General features: G+C 37.8%; 1 protein-coding gene across 1 annotated transcript in view; it reads right to left on the reverse strand.

The window, feature by feature from the left end:
* NBEAL1 (neurobeachin like 1) overlaps positions 1-18,301 on the reverse strand; it is a 182,178-nt gene that overhangs the window by 57,438 nt on the left and 106,439 nt on the right. Inside the window, exons 33-35 of the mRNA XM_082657971.1 lie at positions 8,615-8,772; positions 6,580-6,704; positions 3,940-4,066 (exon numbers count right to left, since the gene is read on the reverse strand). Coding sequence (XP_082514097.1) covers positions 3,940-4,066; positions 6,580-6,704; positions 8,615-8,772 — 410 coding nt within the window. The remainder of the gene's footprint in view (positions 1-3,939; positions 4,067-6,579; positions 6,705-8,614; positions 8,773-18,301) is intronic.

Below are 18,301 nucleotides of genomic sequence, written 5' to 3' on the forward strand. Positions count from 1 at the left end.
TATCAGTGGCATTCACTGCAGGTAAAACAGACTCCACAGACTTAATCTAGAAAAGTCACTACTAAACAAACAAAAATACAACAACAACAACCAGCATCAAGGGAGGAGATTAGAAACCAAAGTTGGTATAATTTATCTAAAATGTATGGTTTTCACAAAAATTATGAGACATAGGAAGAAACAGGAAAATACGGGCCATAAAATCAAAAGCAGTAAAAAGAAACTGTCTCTGGGGGACCTCAGATGCTCAACTTAGTAGACAAAGCCTTCAAGGTAGCTATCATAAAAATACATGAAAAGAACTAAAGGAAACTATGTTTAAAGAACCAAAGTGCATTACGGCAAAAAAAAGCCTAGTCAAATAGAGTGTTATTGATACAGAGGTAGAAATTATATATATATTTTAAAAAGGAACCAAATGAGAAATTCTGAAATTGAAAAGCACAAGGACTCAACAGCATATTTGAACTTGCAGGAGAAAGAAGCAGGGCTCTTGAAGATAGATCAAAAGAAACTGTCCAATCTGAAGAACACAAAGAAAGAAGAATCAAGCAGAATGAAAGAACCTCAAAGGGTCACCATCAAGCAAAACAACATACGTGCAAAGGGAGACCCAGAAGGAGAGAACAGAGAAAAAGGGCCAAAATATATTTGAAAAAATAATGCTGGCAACTTCTCAAATATGAAAAAAATTAATCTACACATCCAAGAAGCTCAATGAACTCCAAGCAAGATAAACACAAAGATATCCAAACATGGTCCTAAAGCCAAGGTACTAAAAGCCAAGGACAAAAAGAATAACCTAAAAGCACCAAAATACAGGACACAACAGAAAAGGTTAATAGCACATTTCTCATCAGAAACAAAAGGTAGTGAAAACCAGAAGGTAGTGGAAAGACATATTCAAAATGGTGAAAGGAAAAAACTGTCAATCAAGAATTCTGTATCTGGCAAAACTATCTTCAAAAGAAAAAGCAATGGTGCTGGGGCAACTAGAATCGCATGCAAAAGAATTAATATGGACCCCTACATCACACCACATACAAAAGTTAACTCAAAATGGATCAAAGACCTAACATAAGAGATAAAATATAAAACTCTTAGAAAAAAAATAGATGAAAGGAAATTCATCAAAATTAAAATTTTTTGTACATCGAAAGATACCAACAGAAAGTAAAAAAAAAAACAATTCAGGGCTTCCCTGGTGGCGCAGTGGTTGAGAGTCCGCCTGCTGATGCAGGGGACATGGGTTCGTGCCCCAGTCTGGGAAGATCCCACATGCCGCGGAGCAGCTGGGCCTGTGAGCCATGGCTGCTGAGCCTGTGCGTCCGGAGCCTGTGCTCCACAATGGGAGAGGCCTCAACAGTGAGAGGCCCACGTACCGCAAAAAAAAAAAAAAAAAACAATTTAGTGGAAGAACATTTTTGTAAATCCTGTATCTAATAAGGGACTTGTTGCTAAAATATGTAAAGAACACTTACAACTCAATAACTAAAAGACAACCCAATTAAAAAATAGGCAAAGGATCTGCATAAAGATTTCTCCAAAAAAGACATATAAATGGCCAACAAATACATAAAAAGATGTTCAGCATCATTAGTCATTAGGGAAATGCAAATTAAAATCACAAGATACCACCTCTAACATTCTAGGATGGTACCATAAATTAAAAAAGAAAACAGAGAATAATAGAAGTTGGGGTAGATTTGGAGAAATTAGAACTTTCATACATTGCTGAGGGAATGTAAAATGGTACAGTCATTATGAAAAGTTTCACAACTCCTCAAAAGGTTAAACATAGAATTAACAAATGATCAGCAAATCCACTCCTAGTGTTTTTTTTTATACTGAAGATAAATGAAAACATAAGTTGATAGAAAAATGTGTACATGGGGCTTCCCTGGTGGCGCAGTGGTTGAGAGCCCGCCTGCCGATGCAGGGGACACAGGTTCGTACCCCGGTCCGGGAAGATCCCACATGCCGCGGAGCGGCTGGGCCCGTGAGCCATGGCCGCTAAGCCTGCGCGTCCGGAGCCTGTGCTCCGCAACGGGAGAGGCCACAAGAGTGAGAGGCCCGCGTACCGAAAAAAAAAATGTGTACATGAATATTCAAGGCAATATTATTCATAATAGCCAAAAAAAAAAAAATAGGAACTACATAAATGTCCATCAACTGCTGAACGGATAAACAAAAACTGTATATCCATATAATGGAATATTATTGAGCCACAAAAACAAATGGATGGAATCATTAAACTGAATGAAAAAAGCCAGACATAAAAAATAACATATTGAATGAAATACATGAAATGTTCAAAATAGGCAAATCCATAGAGAAAGAAAACCAATTAGTGGTTGCTAGAGGATGTGAGGAGAGAAAATTGGAACTGACTGTTGAAAGGTATAAGATCTCCTTTTGGGGTGATGGAAATGTTCTTGGACTAGATAGTGGTGATGTTGCACAACTCTGTGAATATACTAAAATAACACTGAACTGTGCACTTTAAAATAGTCAATTTTACGTTAAGTGAATCTCAATTTTCAAAAAATATGTCTCAATTTTTAAAAAAGTAGTCAAAAATGAAGACAAAATAAAAATCTCCACAGATAACAAAAGACTAAGAGAATTTGTGGCTTATAGACCTTCCTTACAAGGAATACTGAAGGAAGTCCTTCAGGCTTAAAAGGAAATGGCACCAGATGGCAATCTGAATGTACACCAAGAAATGAAGTGTGTAAGTAGGTAAATATGCAGGGAAATATAAAGGAAAGCATAATTACATAGTTTTTTCTTCTCTTAACTGATTTAAAGACAAGTGCATAAAACAGTAAATGCATTAAACTGTACTGTTGGGCTTAAAACATATACAGGTTTAATATGTATGGTAACAAAAGAGAGATGAGAAAATGAGTATGTTTTATATTTGTTTAGGGGAAGTTTTTAAACTACAAATTCAAAATTTTAAAATATATCTAAGGCTATTTTTTCCTGGGAGAGGTTTGATAATTTGTATCTTTCAAGGAATTTGTCCATTTCATTTAAATTGTCAAATTTATTGGCATAAAGTCGCCATTTCCTTTTTTTTTTAATGATGTCTGGAATTTTTTTTAATATTTATTTATTTGTTTAGGCTGCGCTTGGTCTTAGTTGCCACACACGAAATCTTCACTGAGGCATGCAGGATCTTTAGTTGCACCATGTGGGATCTTTCAGTTGCAGAATGTGGACTTAGTTGCGGCGTGTGGACTCTTTAAGTTGCAGCATGCGAACTCTTATAGTTGTGGTATGCACGCGGGATCTAGTTCCCCGACCAGGGATCAAATCCAGGCACCCTGCATTGGGAGTGCGGAGTCTTACCCACTGGACCACCAGGGAAGTCCCTATCATTTCCTTTTAATTATTTTAATGTATTTCTTTTCAATCATTTTAGTATTTGTAATGTTATCTCCTCTCTCATTCCTGATACTGGTAATTTGTGTTGTCTTTATTTCCTAACCAATCTGGCTGGAGGTTTATTGTTTAGTTACCTGATTTTTAATAACCAACTTTTGTTTTCTTTGATCTTTTTGTTTTTTGGTTTTATCTTTCATGGACTTCTGCTTTTATCTTTATAATTTCTTCCTTTTTCTTAAAAGTTTATATTTCACCTGTACTTTCCAGATAAATACCTCAGCTGTATCCCATAAATTTGATTCATTATCATTCAACTCAAAATATTTTCTAGTTTCAAGGTCCAGCTCCAAATTAACCCAGTCCTAAGAAGCCTTCTTCAATAGTTTCAGTTATCACTAACAGACTCCTAACAGCTGATATATAGTATCAATTGTTGGATTCTGGGAATGTATAGTATTAGAATTTCAAGCAAATATTTTCCACAATTTTACAATCCCATTTCTCAGAATAAAATAATTTTAAATTCTTTCAAGTACTTATACATACATATTTACTCTGGCTGTTATTTCCTCTTCAGGAAGATCTAATTTATCCTCCTCCATATCACTAACTTTTACTTGTTTCACTACTTCCAAAAGCAGTGAATCACTGGAAGGCTGCAAGTGCTGGATACCTGTTTAAACATAAAATGTTTGTTAAACACAAAGTAGGAAATCATATCACAGTCCTTCTGTAATTTCTGACTGTTAATTATATGAATAATATGTATAATAAGTAAGGTACTTGAAATTTTCTAAGATAAGCGACTTACTACAGAGAAGTTTTTATACATGATTTAGAGTTATCTATGGTGCTTGCCTGTGATTTTTTAAAATAATTATACATATAATACAAGGAATAAATGTTTTAAAAGATGGTATTTATCTTTAATGATGGTATTATTTATGTTTCAGAAACAGGCCAAGTAATCTCTTTAATCATATTTACTTCTAAAGCATACTACTAAGTAAGTTAAAGAATTATTCTCACTACATTAATTCAATGGAATTATTTTTACTGTGCATTTGAACTACAGAAATATTAAGAAAGAATGTGACAAATTATTTTTAACTGCAAGATAATACAAAGACCAAAAGCTGAAGTGTTCCTTTCTGGAGTGTATGGAATTTAATAGATAATTCTGATACATATATATGCAACAAATGTCATGAACTATGCATTAATGTAAGAAGGCAGAGCTAGTGTAATGGAAAGAAGATGGGCTGTGAAATGGTAAACCTAAGTTCAAATTCTATTCTGCCATTTATTAACCATATGACCCCTCTGAATCTATGTTTTTGCAACTGTGAAATGGAGATACATCACATCATACATAAAATAAATAAATGGTAGCTATTCTTATTGCACATTCATCTCTCAATTATCTGGTGGCATAAGAATAGTAATAAAAATATATGCATAATGTGCAGGTAGGACTGGAAAAAACGTATATGTTTAACTATGAATAAAGACATTTCATGTGTATAATAAAAACAATTCATGCTAAATAACAAAACACTGTAAAGATGACAAAACCTCCCTTAATTTCTCAAATGGTATCCTTGCTCTGACATACAAAATGAATTAACCTAATGTACAGCTGCATTTCTCTTTTATAAATCTGCTTTGATCACATACAAGTCTAGATAATCTGATACAAATAGAAAAATACTGACGAAAATACTTACAAACAAATATATGGAGTAGGTAAAACATTCTGCAGTTAATTCTGAAATAAACTTCAAGGAACTTTAAAGAGTTTTAAAGACTGAGGTCACTGGTTTTATACTATTATCAATTTCACTTATTACATTCATTCATTCATTCATTCAGCCGTGCTGTGCGGCTTGTGGAATCTTAGGTCCCTGACCAGGGATCGAATCCAGGCCCTCGGCAATAAAAGCGCAGAGTCCTAACCACTGGACTGCCAGGGAATTCCCCCAATTTCACTTTGAAATGTATGATTTTTTTCTTCTGTACAATTTTATTATCATCATTATACTTGGGATAATTTTGAAAACTAGGTAAAGAAAGGAACAGAGATGGAAAAAGAGAAAGGACACTGGTTTTCCTGGACTTAAAACAACTGAGACCAAGAAGAAGAAACATAAAATTATACCTGTATACGTGTGTAAGAGGGTTGAAGAAGGAGGGAAAGGGACAGGGAATTTCCTGGAGTGGGATTTATTGGCAAAAATGAAGAAAAAATAGAGAACACTCTTCCTTAAATATTACTAAATTGAAGTCATTCACCATAAGATGTTTTCTGTGTGGTAAGTATAAAATTTTAAGAGGTAGAGAAAGTATAATAGTCTCAGGACATATACTGGGAGGACAAGCTATACACACTGACCGTTCCTGTATAAGACACTCTTTATACCATGGCCAAGGCCATTATTTTACATTAAGGGAAATCACTTACTGTGTCTGATTTATTTCAGAGTATAAGACTCTAAATGGCAGGCATCGTAGCTCTCAATTTTATGGCATTTACTGTACTGGCCAATATATTAAGGCAATTTTAAAAAGTAAGATTAAAAAACTGGTACTCATTTCATCTATAACTTAGTCACTAAACATATGGTGCACAGATGCTCAGTCAGATGGCTATAAAGGAAGGGCTTCATAAGAATTTTAGAAACTCTTTAAAATCTGTTTTGATATACTGCAAGGCTATGCATTTTTAAGCACTTTTTTCTAGAAAAAAGGCATTGGCCCATCTAGATACTAAATGTCTGGAGTTCTATACGAAGAACAGGTCATAGAAGAAAGACCTAAAGAGCTGCTAAGAATTCTAAATATTGAATATATTTAACATTAAACTCAGTTTTGGTAAGCAAAAGGCTAAGGTTAAAGGACCATGTTTTACTATACCATAATGGAGATAGAGATGATACATTTCACATCAACTACAGTATAATTTTATGAGTTTAAATTACATTTTTCCTTGAAAAACTGCAATCAATTGAAATAGGAAATAATTTTAGATTTAGGCCAAAGGCAACATACACAACCACTTAAATATCAATTATAAAATGTCACCCTTCTCTCATGATTAAATAATTTTGAAACAATGAAAACAATAACCAATCCCCACCAACACCCTCATTATCTTCAATAAATAATTAAACAGCCATTGAAACTCACCTAGATTATCTCTCAAAGCACTAGCTTCATCATGGGTTTTGAAGTTATAATTTGGCACCAATTTAAGTCTCATGCGGGAATAATTTTCTACGTTAGCTAGTTTCCAGTGAAGTGGATTTTGTTTCCTATGAATATTCATAAGTAAACAAATAAAACTATTTCGCTTAAAATTACAAAGACTGGTTATTGAAATAGAGTATCAGGTACTTTACATTTTTTTGGCACCATTTTATAAAAACATTCACATTCCTTATCTCATTTGACCCAAACAACCCTGAGAAAAAAACCAATGTTATTATGCATATCAACAGTATATACCTGAGGAATCTAAGACAGGTCCAAGATGCCATGTGATTTACAGGTACAGGAATAAGATTTGAACATAAATCTTCAGACCTACAGCTTGATATATTTTACTCTTTCACTGTTACAAGGAAGTTCTTAACTAGCTATTTAGGAGTTTATTCCAAATACAGTTTTCAAAATAAAATAATAAGTTTAGTACAAATAAAGATAATATAATTGCAAATGGATCAAAGATCTAAATATAAGAGTTAAAGCTCTTAAAGGAAACAATAGGAGTAAGTCTTCATGACCCTGGATTTGGGAATGGTTTCTTAGATAAGATATCAATAACATAAGCAACAAAAGAAAGAAACAGATAAACTGGACTTCAAAATTCAAAGCTTTTGTGCATCAAAGGCCACTATGGAGAAAGTGAAAAGACAACCTACATATTTATAGACAATATATCCAATAAGGGTCTATTATTGGAAAAAAAAAAAAAACCTCTTACAGTTCAACCACAAGAAGTCAAACAGTCCAATTTAAAAATGGGCAAAAGACTTGAATAGACATTTCTTTAAAGAAGATATACAAATGGCCAACAAGTACCTGAAAAGATACTCAATGTCATTAGTCATTAGGGAATTGCAATGAAATCATAAGATACCACTGCACACCCACTAGAATGACCATAATTAAAAAAAAAAAAAAGACAAGTCTTGGTAAGGTTGTGGAGAAACTGAAACCCTCAAACATTGCTGATAGGAATGTAAAATGATGCAGCTGCTGTTAAAAACCGTCTGGCAATTCCTCAGTAAGTTAAACACAGAATTACCATATGACCCAGTAATTCTTCCAGTACATAAGCAAGAGAATTAGAAACAGGTGTTGAAACACTTATCCACAGATGTTTACAGCAATACTATTCACAACAGCCACAAGGAAAGCAACACGATGTCCATCATCCATTCCACACAATGGAATATTATTCAGCCATAAAAAGGAAAGAAAGTAATGATACATGCTACAACATAGTGAAAATACTAAGCTAAATGAAAGAAGCTGGGCACAAAAGGCCACATACTGAATGACTTCATTTATATGAAATACCCAGAATAGGCAAATCCATAGAGACAGAGAGCAGATTGGTGGTTGCCAGGGGTCGGGGGAAGGGATCATAGCTAGTGACTGCTTAATGGGTCCAGGGTTTCTTTTTCAGGTGATGAAAATGTTCTGAAGCTGGACAGTGGTGATTATTACACAACATGAGGAATGTACTTAATGCCACTAAATTGTACATTTTAAAATGGTTAAAATAGCAAATTTTATATTAAGTGTATTTTACCACAATAAAAAAGGGCTGTTAAAAAATGTGTGTGTGTATAAAATATAATTCAGCAAAACAGAAGTGACTTAGGATCAAATAAAGAAATTGTAAAATATTCAAATACACATCGTCACTAACCCTAGCTCAAAGAGGTGGTATCAGGAAGACAGAAGTAAATGGAATCAAAACAAATTCTATGTCACAGGGTAAGAGTAAAGGAAATAACTCCATGGTGAAAAACATATACACACAAAGCTCTACACATACCGAACTTATAATCCATAAAAGGCAAGCAAATTAATTAAAAGTAATCTTTTAAAAATTGAACATTTTAAAAATTGGATTGGCGAGGTCACTGATTCATAAAGTTCTAGATCAGAGCTCTAAAGAAAAAAGGGTATTTAATGAATGATAGACACCTACCTTTCAGCCCAAGGTCCCCTTTCACATGTAAGATAGAGCTTTATTGCCTTCCAGCGTCTCAGAGTGGCTAACTGTGGACTGCTAAGTTGTTTAAGCATATTATTATACCTCAAGTTCTCTTGGCGTGCTTTTCGATTAAATGGCTCCACAAAAAACTCCTGAAAGAAACAGCAATAAATAATAGCACTGAATCATATATTTAGAGGTATATTTAAAATTTAATGCCATAATTTTAAACATCTGACCCAATAAAATCAAGCAATGAAAGAAAGAAGCTGGTAACCAACAAGATTTTCTTATTCCATTAGAATCATTTCTTTAATATAATTCTAGCTATAATCTACTTGTATTTTTTAAAACTTAAGAAAGTAACTAACCAACAATAAACGTGAAGAACTTCAAAAATGTAAAGTGTCTCAACATAAGATTTTAAATCTCAGAATTATTAACCTTATACCATCAAGTAAAATGATTTTCTTTTGAGATCTTTTGATTTATAAGGCATCTGGAATGTGACTCAAGTTTAAATAAAGTAAAAGGAAGAGTAACCACATTCTACTCTACTGTTGATGGCCTGAAAGGCAATGCCAAAGACAAAAGAAATCTATAGGGGCAAATCTCTCACAATGAAAAATTCCATCACTTAAGAGTGCTACTCTCTGAACAGCATCCTAGCTAGCAAATGAATTCACATACCTATTCCAGTTTTCAGGATAAAATAGATTCTGATAATAAGTTCTACCAAGATATAACTCTAAGCCCTGAAATTAAAATTTTAAAGTTTTCAAAAAGACAAGAGGTAAGCCTGGCTTATCTAACTCACACTGACATTCATTTATGAGGAAATATTAGGAACTAAAATAGTATTTAACTTGTTTCAAACAAATAACACTGAATCACATTAAAATGAATAGTTAAAGACATTGATTTAAGAGACACCTTTTAAGGACTTCTCTGGTGGCACAAGTGGTTAAGAATCCACCTGCCAATGCAGGGGACACGGGTTTGGTCCCTGGTCCAGGAAGATCCCACATGCCACAAAGCAACTAAGCCTGTGAGCCACAACTACCGAGCCTGCACTCTGGAGCCCACGCGCCACAACTACGGAAGCCTGTGCACCCTACGAGCCCTGCCGCAACTACTGAGCCCACGTGCTGCAACTACTGAACCCGCATGCTGCAACTACTGAAGCCTGTGCACCTAGATCCCATTCTCCACAACACGAGAAGCCACTGCATGAGAAGCCCAGGTACCACAACGAAGAGCAGCCCCCGCTCGCAGCAACTAGAGAAAGCCCACGCACAGCTATGAAGACCCAACACAGCCAAAAAAAAAAAAAAAAAAAAAGACATCTTTTAAAGAGGCAGTACAGACGTGTGTGGCTATAAGCTTTGGAACTAGACCTGGGTACAAATCTTAGGTACTTAATTCTCTGAAGCTCAGTACCATCACCTGTAAGATGGGGCTGACAGTAATTGTCATCATAAAGATTAAGATTTAATGTGCTTAATATAATGCCAGAAAAGTAGCAAGCTCTCAATAAATTATAGTATTATTATAATTGTTACTGTAACTACTACTATATTTGTAGGAAATCAATGATTTGGGAGACAGTGGTATCGAATATTTAAAACAGATCATTGCTGAGACAACTGAAGAAGTCATGAAAGCTCCATGATAATTAAACATCAATTTCACAGTTTTGAAGTTCAAGCACATAAGGATATTCTTTTTTTTTTTTGGTTGTGTTGGGTCTTCGTTTGCTGCATGCGGGCTTTCTCTAGTTGTGGCGAGCGGGGGCTGCTCTTCATTGCGGTGGCTTCTCTTGTTGTGAAGCATGGGCTCTAGATGCATGGGCTTCAGTAGTTGTGGCACGTGGGCTCAGCAGTTGTGGCTCACGGGCTCTAGAGAGCAAGCTTGGTAGTTGTGGCACATGGGCTTAGTTGGTGCATGGCATGTGGGATCTTCCCGAAACAGGGATCGAACTCATGTCCCCTGCATTGGCAGGCAGATAATCTTAACCACTGCGCCACCAGGGAAGTCCTCATAAGGATATTCTTCTTTTTTTTTTAAAGGGAGAAGCAAATCTGCCTTTATTCTTAGAAAACGTGATCACCAATGATGAAAATCCAACGGCATCTACCAAAGAGCTACTATAATAAGTGAGTTTAGAAAGGCTGCAGGATACAACATCTTCTACAGGAAGCTAACTCTTCCTAACAAAAGGCCTATATGACTGTCCTAGCAGTTTTTCTTCACTGATCTGAGACAAGGCCAGTAAGCCACAAAGCTCCTTATTCGAGTGTTTCTCGGTCGTTTGCTCTTGTCATACAAACCCAGTTTTTAAAAAAATTTTACTGAGGAGACCCAGTAGTGACTGGGATGTGGGAAACCAGCATTCTGGTGGGAGGGTACATTTTCTGTACAGTTTGGTGAGCAATTTCACACACTGCAGATTGAGAGCTTTAAATATTTAACCAATTCTACCTCTTGTAGTCTATCTTAAGAAAACAATCATTCAGGCAAAGCTCTATATACAAGCATTCCACTGAATCATTACCTATAATATGGCAAAAATTGAAAATAATTTAAACATTCAATAATGTATCTTTTATGTATCCATTCAATAATGCTTTCGAAGAACTTTTAGAAAAAGGTTCATGTTAGATGAAAAATATCAGGAAAAATGCTAAACTTGCAAAATATTATTACTGTTACATATTTACTACATAAATACAACTATAAAACTAAGAAAATATTCCAGAATGTGGACAGTAGTTAATACTGAATGACAGGACCTATCCTCTTCCACTTCTTAAACTGTCTTCAATTACGTTGTACTACTTGAATATCTGAATCACAGAACCTCCCCTCCAATCTAAGGACAAAGGAAAGAATATTTAAAGGTGCTATATTTGAAAATAAAGTCAGACATTGCATCATAGCTCAGTTTTATTTTCAGTAGTTAAGAAACATTTAAGCACCAAACAAAGCAAGTGAACCCTCAGCACCCAAGGGCCAGTAGAGGCAAAAGATGAGGCCCCCATAGTGAAGTGGCAACTACTGCAGGAATCACTGCCCTAGGAGGGATGCACTGTCTAGGAAGGGACACAAGTTTAGACCTTAACCCCTTTCCCTAGCCCTGACTTAGTGGGCAACAGGGGGCCCAAAGCGCTGCATGGTCCGGATCACCAGAGAAGGCTGGTCAAGAAAGTTGACGATGGAAATTCGGAGAAGGCGGGAATCCAGCTCTCCGGTGGACCACCAGGACGCTGCCGCTATGAGCTCCTTCCCAATCGCCCCTTGGTGCGGTTCAGCACCTGGGGCCAGGGACCCACGGGCAATCTCCGCCTCAAAGGTGGATGGGACAGGCACGCTTTGGGCAGATACGTGTGGCCGGCTTCCCGGCCCTTTGGCCGTGGATGCGGGGTGTCCGCCCGGCCCCGAATAGTGCTGTGCCGCCGCGACACGCAGAGCTCAGTAGTTTGTAGCGGCGGCAGCATCCGCGCTGCAGGGCCCGCCCAGCCACCCCTGCCACCCCAGCTGCCCAGGACTTCAGAGTCACCCGCCATCCTGCCTGTGCCCCCCCATAAGGATATTCTCAAATCAGGTTTTCCTAGAAAAGCTAAGTGTGAAGTTAAAGAGAAAATGCTGGTTGGTATAGTAGTTGGTAGAACATCTTTAAGGGCAATATAACAGTAATTATTATCATAATTGCTCCATACCGGTAATTCCACTTATTCTAGGGAAGTCATTGTGGATAAGCATAAAAATATGACTACAGAGACGATCGATACTATTTATAATAAAGAAGAAACTGGTAAATTAGGTCTAAAACCGGGAAATAAGTTTAAATCTTCTAATACATAATATAATGGAATATTAGACAATCATATAATGGCATGGAAAAATGTTCACAGTACATTTTAAGAAAGTAGTAGCAAATGAAACTACCATTTTGGTTAAACCAAATATATACATAAAAATACAGGAAGGATAATATACCAAAATATTAGTAGTGGTGGATTACGAATGTTTCTTTTTATACCTAAGTTATGGAATAAACATGTGTTTTTATTTGGTCTTCTCTAATTTGTTTCATCTGTGTTCTCTAGTTTTTAGCATATAGATTCTATACATATTTTGTTAGATAGATATCTAAGTACTTCATTCTTTTTAGACCTATTGTAAATAGTATTTATTTAATTGCTGTTTCCAATTGCTCGTTGCTAGTATATAGAAATATGATTAAATTTTGTGTATTGATAGTGTCCTGCAATGTTGCTAAATTCATTAATTATAGATTTCTGATAGATTCCTTAGGATTTTCTACGTAGATAATTATGTGATCTGCAAATAGTTTTATTTCTTCCTTCCCAATATAAATGCCTTTTTTTTTTCTATTCTTATTGCATTTCCTATGTCTTATAGTACAATAGTGACTAAGAAGAGTGAAAGTGAACATTCCACCCTAGTCTCTATTTTATGGGGAAAGCACTCAGTTCTTCCCCATTAAATATGAAGCTAGCTGTACAATTTTTGTAGAGATTTAGGTATTCCCTTCTAATCCTAGTTTGCTAAAAACTTTGATCATAAATAGATGCTGAATTTTCTCAAATGCTTTTTCTGCATCTACTGATATGATCATGTACTTTTTCTTGATAAGTCTATTAATGTGACTGATTATTAACTGATCATCAAATGTTGAACCAGCCTTGCATTCCCAACAGACACTCTACCTGGTTGTGATGTATTTTTTTTTATACATTGCTAGATTTGGTTTGCACCTATGTTCCCAAGGGATACTGGTCTGTAGTTTTCTTGCACTGTTTTTGTATGGTTTCAATATGAGGGTAATATTGCCTCATATAATGAGTTGGGAAGTTATGCCACTTTTCAATTTTCTGAAGAGAGTGTGAGGAATTGGTGTAACTTCTCCGTTAAACACTTGGTATAATTTGCCACTGAAACCATCTGGGCCTAGAGTTTTCCCTCTTGGAAGGTATTTAACTATAAATTCAATTTCTTTAACAGAGAACTATCCAGGTTATCTACTTATTATTGAATTAGTTTGGGAAATTTGTAGCTGTCAAGAAATTGATCCATTTCATCTAAATCATCTTATTTATGTGCACAGATTAGCCTGTAGTCGTCCCTTATTATCATGTTGATGTCTGTGAAGTCAGTGGTGATTCATTTCTGGTATGAGTAATTTTTCACTTTTTTTCCCTCAATTTGGCTAGAAGTTTATCAATTTTATTGATATCTTAAGTAGATTTTGGTTTCATTGATTTTCTCTATTGTTTTTCTGCTTTCAATCCCGTTGATTTCTGCTCTTTAATAAGGGAATTCCCTAGTGGCCCAGTGGTTAGGACTTGGCGCTTTCACTGTGGTGGCTCAGGTTCAATCCCTGGTCGGGGAATTAAGATCCCACAAGCAGCGTGGCACGGCCAAAACAAAAAAATAACAAACAAAAAAACCAAACTAATGTAGTTTACTTTTTCAAGTTCCTTAGGGTAGAATGAACTTATACTAAAAATGAAGAAAGGTCTCAAATTAATAAGTACTTTGTATTATAAATTTCCCTCTAAGGACTGATACATACTCAGCCTCCTTAAAGATATCTACTATCAGCCTGATAGACTTTTTACATAATCACTATGTACAGAACATTTTGATATTAATTTTTAAGTTCTTATCTGTTTTTCTTCCAATTCTCAAATAATTTTTGGACAAACAATAAGAAACACTGTTCGGACTGAAGTGCCCTGGAGCCCGAGGGGAGGGCGGCCTCACTAAGGCTGCTGGCTCTGGAGGGGCCCCACCAGCTGAAGCCGCAACAGTCCTTGGGACCGCGGGCCAGAGTGAGTATAACGTGGAGGAGCTTAAAGATGGCGGAAGAGTAAGATGCGGAATCACCTTCCTCCTCACAAATACATCAGAAATACATCTATCTACAAGTGGAACAACTCCTACAGAACACCTACTGAACGCTGGCAGAAGACCTCAGACCTCCCAAAAGGCAAGAAACTCCCCACGTACCTGGGTAGGGTAAAAGAAAAAAGAAAAAAAACAGAGACAAAAGAATAGGGACGGGACCTGCACCAGTGGGAGGGAGCCGTGAAGGAGGAAAGGTTTCCACACACTAGGAAGGCCCTTAGCGATCGGAGACTGCGGGTGACGGAAGGGGGAAGCTTCGGAGTCACGGAGGAGAGCACAGCAACAGGGGTGCGGAGGGCAAAGCGGAGAGATTCCCGCACAGAGGATCAGGGCCGACCGGCACTCACCAGCCCGAGAGGCTTGTCTGCTCACCCGCCGGGGCGGGCGGGGCTGCGAGCTGAGGCTCGGGCTTCAGAGGTCAAGATCCCAGGGAGAGGACTGGGGTTGGCTGCATGAACACAGCCTGAAGGGGGTTAGTGCGCCACGGCTGGCCGGGAGGGAATCCAGGAAAAGTCTGGACTTGCCGAAGAGACAAGAGACTTTCCCTTGCCTCTTTATTTCCTGGTGCTTGAGGAGAGGGTATTAAGAGCGTCGCTTAAGGGAGCTCCAGAGATGGGCGCGATCCGCGGCTATCAGCGTGGACCCCAGAAACGGGCATGAGACGCTAAGGCTGCTGCTGCTGCCACCAAGAAGCCTGCGTGCGAGCACAGGTCACTATCCACACCTCCCCGCCCGGGAGCCTGTGCAGCCCGCCACTGCCAGGGTCCCGTGATCCAGGGACAACTTACCCGTCAGAAAGCACGGCGCGCCTCAGGCTGGTGCAACGTCCCACCGGCCTCTGCCACCACAGGCTCGCCCTGCATCTGTACCCCTCCCTCGCCCCCGCCTGAGTGAGCCAGAGCCCCCGAATCAGCTGCTCCTTTAACCCCATCCTGTCTGAGTGAAGAACAGATGCCCTCAGGCGACCTACACACAGAGGCGGGGCCAAATCCAAAGATGAAGCCCGGGAGCTGTGCGAACAAAGAAGAGAAAGGGAAATCTCTCCCAGCAGCCTCAGGAGCAGCGGATTAAATCTCCACAATCAACTTGATGTACCCTGCATCTGTGAAATACCTGAATAGACAACGAATCATCCCAAATTGAGGAGGTGGACTTTGGGAGCAATGATATATATATTTTTCCAACTTTTTCTCTTTTTGTGAGTGTGTATGTGTATGCTTCTGTGTGTGATTTTGTCTGTATAGCTTTGCTTTTACCATTTGTCCTAGGGGTCTCTCCGTCCGGTTTTCTTCTTTTATTACTTAAAAAATTTTTTTTCTTAATTATTTTTTATTTTAATAACTATTTTATTTTCCTTTATTTTATTTTATCTTCTTCTTTCTTTCCTTCTTTTTTTTTTTCTCCCTTTTATTCTTAGCTGTGGGGAGGACAGGCTCTTGGTGCTCCAGCCAGGCGTCAGGGCTGTGCCACTGAGGTGGGAGAGCCAAGTTCAGGACACTGGTCCACAAGAGACCTCCCAGCTCCACGTAATATCAAATGGCAAAAAACTCCCAGAGATCTCATCTGAATGCCAAGACCCACCTCCACTCAATGACCAGCAAGCTACAGTGCTGGACACCCTATGCCAAACAACTAGCAAGATAGGAACACAACCCCACCCATTAGCAGAGAGGCTGCCTAAAATCATAATAAGACCAAAGACACACCAAAACACACCACCAGACATGGACCTGTCCACCAGAAAGACAAGATCCAGCCTCATCCACCAGAACACAGGAACTAGTCCCCTCCACCAGGAAGCCTACACAACCCACTGAACCACCCTTAGCCACTGGGGACAGACACCAAAAACAACAGAAACTACAAACCTGCAGCCTGTGAAAAGGAGACCCCAAACACAGTAAGTTAAGCAAAATGAGAAGACAGAGAAACACATAGCAGATGAAGGAGCAAGGCAAAAACCCACCAGACCAAACAAATGAAGAGGAAATAGGCACTCTACTGGAAAAAGAATTCAGAATAATGAGAGTAAAGATGATCCAAAATCTTGGAAATAGAATGGAGAAAATAAATGATTAACAAGGACCTAGAAGAACTAAAGAGCAAACAAACAATGATAAACAACACAATAAATGAAATTTAAAATTCACTACAAGGGATCAGTAGCAGAATAACTGAGGCAGAAGAATGGATAAGTGACCTGGAAGATAAAATAGTGGAAATAACTACTGCAGAGCAGAATAAACAAAAAGAATGAAAAGAAGTGAGGACAGTCTCAGAGACCTCTGGGACAACATTAAACAAACCAACATTCGAATTATAGGGGTCCCAGAAGAAAAAGAGAAAAAGAAAGGGACTGAGAAAATATTTGAAGAGAAAACAGTTGAAAACTTCCCTAATATGGGAAAGGAAATAGTTAATCAAGTCCAGGAAGCACAGCGAGTTCCATATAGGATAAATCCAAGGAAAAACATGCCAAGACACATATTAACCAAACTATCAAAAATTAAATACAAAGAACAAATATTAAAAGCAGCAAGGGAAAAACAACAAATAACACACAAGGGAATCCCCATAAGGTTAACAGCTGATCTTTCAGCAGGAACTCTGCAAGCCTGAAGGGAGTAGCAGGACATATTTAAATTGATGAAAGAGAAAAATCTACAACCAAGATTACTCTACCCAACAAGGATCTCATCAGATTTGACAGAGAAATTAAAACCTTTACAGACAAGCAAAAGCTAAGAGAATTCAGCACCACCAAACCAGCTTTACAACAAACGCTAAAGGAACTTCTCTAGGCAGGAAACACAAGAGAAGGAAAAGACCTACAATAATAAACCCAAAACAATTAAGAAAATGGTAATAGGAACATACATATTGATAATTACCTTAAATGTAAATAGATTAAATGCTCCAACCAAAAGACATAGACTGGCTGAATGGATACAAAAACAAGGCCCAGGGCTTCCCTGGTGGCGCAGTGGTTGAGAGTCCGTCTGCCAATGAACGGGACACGGGTTCGTGCCCCGGTCGGGGAAGATCCCACATGCCGCAGAGTGGCTGGGCCCGTGAGCCATGGCCGCTGAGCCTGCGCGTGCAGAGCCTGTGCTCCACAACGGGAGAGGCCACAACAGTGAGAGGCCCGCGTACCGCAAAAAAAAAAAAAAGGCCCATATATATGCTGTCTACAAGAGACCCACTTCAGACCTAGGGACACATGCACACTGAAAGTGAGGGGATGGAAAAAGATACTCCATGCAAATGAAAATCAAAAGAAAGAAGGAGTAGCAATTCTCATATCAGACAAAATAGACTTTAAAACAAAGACTAGTACAAGAGACAAAGGACACTACATAATGATCAAAGGATCAATCGGAGAAGAAGATATAACAATTGTTAATATTTATGCACCCAACATAGGAGACCCTCAATACATAAGGCAAATACTAACAGCCATAAAAGAGGAAATCGACAGTAACGCAATCATACTAGGGGACTTCAACACCCCACTTTCACCAAGGAACAGATCATCCAAAATTAGAATAAATAAGGAAACACAAGCTTTAAATGATACATTAAACAAGATGGACTTAATTGATATTTATAGGACATTCCTTCCAAAAACAACAGAATACACATTCATCTCAAGTGCTCATGGAGCATTCTCCAGGATAGATCATATCTTGGGTCACAAATCAAGCCTTGGTAAATTTCAGAAAACTGAAACCATGTCAAGTATCTTTT

This window comes from Grampus griseus (genome assembly GCF_964374135.1).
Source record: "Grampus griseus genome assembly, chromosome: 7".
NCBI classification, from domain to species: Eukaryota; Metazoa; Chordata; class Mammalia; order Artiodactyla; family Delphinidae; genus Grampus; species Grampus griseus.